Here is a 3,649-nt window from a genome sequence, read left to right as displayed (position 1 = left end):
TGTTAAACCGAAACCTTAAATTGGGCTTGTTTAAAACAACTGATTTTATTGCTTAATTCAATAAAATCAGTTGTGTGGAGTATCTAGATATCGCGCCAGATGTGTAAGTGTGCAGAAGTACAATGTTGGGTGAACTGAAACAGAATTGAACATTTTTTTATATATTGACCTTTGGAATATTTCAATATATAGCAACTCACATGTGGATTTTTAGCGTGAGACTCAGAGGAACAAATGTTGTACAAAGCGAGCAACAACAGCTGCTTTAGGTCGAGAATGCTGGTTCTTTGTCGAAAGATTTCCTGTCAGTTTCTCGAAAAGACCAGAAAATATCTCCGAATTGCAATAGTTATGTGGATCGTGCAGCCTCAGGGAACTTCTGTGGTCTGATTGAGGGGAACTACTGTGGTCTAGGTGATCGAAACTGCTGTGGTCTGCGTGATGGGAACTTCTGTAGTCTGTGTGAAGCGAAATACTGTGATCTGCTTGATGGGAAGTTTTGGGTGACGGGAACTACTGTGGTGTAAGTGATGGGAGCTTCTGTGGTGTGGGTGATTGGAACTACTGTGGTCTGGATGATGGATACTTCTGTGGTCTAAATGATGAGAACTGCCTTGGTCTGGGTGATGGGAGCTGCTGTGGTCTGGATGATGGGAACTGCTGTGGTCTGGGTGATGGGAACTGCTGTGGTCTGGATGATGGGAACTGCTGTGGTCTGGGTGATGGAAACTTCCACTGTGGTCTTTGTGATGGAAGTTGCTGCAGTTTCGGTGATGGGAACTTCTGTGGTATGACTGATGGGAATTACTGTTGTCTGAGTGATGGGAACTGCTGCGGTCTGGGTGGCGCAAAAAATGTCTGAGTGATGGGACATCTGTGGTCTGGTGATGGGAACTGCCTTGATCTTGGTGTGATGTGAATTGCTGTAACCTGGGTGATTGGAACCACTGTAATCGGGTGATGGGAACTACTATGGTCTGGGTGATGGGAAATTCTATGGTCTTGGTGATGGGTACTACTGTGATCTGAGTGATAGGAACCTCTGTAGTCTGGGTGATGGGAACTACTGTGATCTGAGTGATAGGAAACTCTGTAGTCTGGGTGATGGGAACTGCTGCAGTTTGGGTGATGGGAACTCAATGGTATGAGTATGCGAACTTTTGTGGTCTGGGTGATGGGAACTTCTGTGGTATGAGTGATGGGAAATACTGAGGTCTGAGTGGTGGGAACTTCTGGGGTCTGGTGATGGGATCTTTTTCTCTATGTGACCATACCATAGATAGTTGTGTATGACAAGACATTGGTTATTACAGTATGTACGACAATCCACTTATGTATGGTTCTGATTTATTCCATTATTGATCTGTCTATTTTGTATAAGCTATATATATCGGATTTTTGGAATGGAATGGAATATATAGAGGTTAAGCCAAAGGCCAAGTACTGAGGGCTATGGAGTCATTCAGCGCTGGAAAGGATTCTTCAACGGTAACTTGAATTTACTAGCATTACAATGAGCCATTAATCTCTTGGCTCATCCATGCTACCTCTCCCTTACTTTATTTTTATCAATTTTATATTTTGTTCACAGTCTTTAATCAAGAATATTTCAGCAATTAGACAATGTATCTAAAACAAAAAATTAATATTTATAACTATCCAGTTTATTCGTACATAATAACAAATATTTATATTTGTTTTCCTTATATTATCAATAGATTTTCTAAGAAAAAAAAGTTGTGGCCATTTTATTTTCTTCATTTCCACACATTGTCACTTTTTGCTTTCAACATTATATTTAATCTACAATGATAATAATAATTCCAGTTCACACGGAATAAAAGAAAATATACATGAGGTCAGTCATTTGAAACGTTTAATTTGTAGGGAATTAACAAATAGACGAATAACCAGGGAGATGGAGAGCTTCAAGATAAGTAAGTATGTGACCTGAATATTTTCGAGTAAGGCAGGAAATTTAAATGTTTCAGAACTGCAACGAATTGGGAATTGGGACTTGTTTTCTTTTATTTAAAATGTCTAATATACAATATACATTATTCTATAATTACGACATTGCGTTTTGGAATTCTCATGTAACAATATTCTGCAAATTGTTTCCATAAACAAAACTTAATATTGTCCATATGTAGCTAATGAATCTTCTATCTAAGCATTCTGCCAATGAAATAGATACTCAGAGGTTCAGTAGTTGTGTAATGGGAAAATATTCCTTTAATTAATTATTAGTGATTTATTTAGGAATTGATTCATCATCCTCCTCTAATATATTTACACTATTGTTTTAAGAGTGATTGGAACTGTAGAATGTTTTCGTTTTTGTTGTGGACACGAGTGCGCGGCAGTGTAGCCAGTACCTTGTTTTGTTTTTCTTTCACTTTGAGTATGGTAGCGCTGTCCTGAATTTTTCATCTGCATTTTGGTAACACTAGAAAAAACCTTGTAAGGATGACGAATGCTCGAAGGTGGGAGGACGTCATCCGGTCCACCCTTTCATTTTGGCTATTTTACCAGATTATTAATACAAATGATTATCTATCTCTTGCAAGGGATCTAGTCAAGGGATCTAGTCCAGGGATCTAGTCCAGGAGTTCTGAAGACTAGGTAAATTATCCAAGTCCAGGAGACCAGGCCTGGAAGAAATTTGGCATGATGTAATGAATAATAAAGAAACAAGCTGAGTACCAGGAATTTTTTTCAATACCCCTAAAATAGAAATCAGCACTTCAATTGCCTCCCAGTGGCAAGACATCACCTGGCCTCATCAGTAATAAGATCCATACACACAAGGAATATCATGTAACAGCAGGTAGGACAGGCCTACCCTAATTCTCAGGCAGCATAAACGTCAGTCTTCATACACACCGTGTCAACTATGACACTACCATTCTCCGACCCCTGTCTCCAGGCAAGAAGACTGACAACAGTGCATATATATACTTATAGTATTATTATTATCGTATCTTAATGTCATGGTGAGGGTAAAATCCCTCCCGTAACATTTGATGGCAGCTGTGTTGGATCTGTAGTCCAGTACTATTGATCCATACCCACTGTGCCTATATGTTATAGTGTTTTGTCGTATTGTATGCATTTCTTTATGCAATATTGCTGATTTTTATCTGAGTAAGCTCATGACTTGTTTTCATACATATTCATTATTTCTAAAGTGATGGATTGTATGGCATTGTCTCTTAATGTAGTTTACATTTTATTATTTGGTTATATATAAGGGTTTGAAGTATTGTAACAATGGCGACTGGTACAGATGAATCATATATTGATCTAATTCAATTAGAACAAGAAACACAACAAACATTACAGACAGTTAAGAGCTTCACTCAATCCTACCAGGACTTTTGGTCTCAAGTGGGAGATTTATCAAATCAAATCAAGGACTTGGACCAGAAGTTGGTTGACATACAGGGGACAATACAACACTTAACATCCAAACATAATAACACTCAACCACCCATTATGTCTACACCATATACATCTCACATTCCAAGCAATCCATTCTCATGTGACAAACTCAGTACCATAACAGGAACCCCACAATACATACCTCCAATACTGCTGCGTACAAATACTAAGTACCCACCACAAAACACAACTACTATCACAAGTA

General features: G+C 38.4%; 1 protein-coding gene across 1 annotated transcript; it reads right to left on the bottom strand.

Annotated features, from left to right (window-relative positions):
- Positions 1–410: 410 nt before the first annotated feature.
- Positions 411–2,439, bottom strand: LOC135221333 (histidine-rich glycoprotein-like). Its single transcript, XM_064259137.1, has 2 exons — positions 2,379–2,439; positions 411–1,114 (listed from the first exon to the last, which is right to left on the bottom strand). Exons 1-2 carry the CDS (start codon positions 2,437–2,439, stop codon positions 411–413), a joined length of 765 nt encoding a protein of 254 aa, XP_064115207.1.
- Between the last annotated feature and the right edge of the window lie 1,210 nt (positions 2,440–3,649).

This window comes from Macrobrachium nipponense, chromosome 2 (genome assembly GCF_015104395.2).
Source record: "Macrobrachium nipponense isolate FS-2020 chromosome 2, ASM1510439v2, whole genome shotgun sequence".
Classification (NCBI taxonomy): domain Eukaryota; kingdom Metazoa; phylum Arthropoda; class Malacostraca; order Decapoda; family Palaemonidae; genus Macrobrachium; species Macrobrachium nipponense.
The sequence above is the reverse complement of the archived record's forward strand: the minus strand, read 5'-3'. Positions and strand labels throughout refer to the sequence as shown.

Coding starts and splice junctions, on each gene's coding strand:
- LOC135221333 (XM_064259137.1), bottom strand. CDS start 2,439: ATGCAGATGAAAAATTCAGGACAGCGCTACCATACTCAAAGTGAAAGA. Junction 1,115..2,378: donor TGAAAGAAAAACAAAACAAG/GTACTGGCTACA, acceptor CCCAAACTGCAG/CAGTTCCCATCACCCAGACT.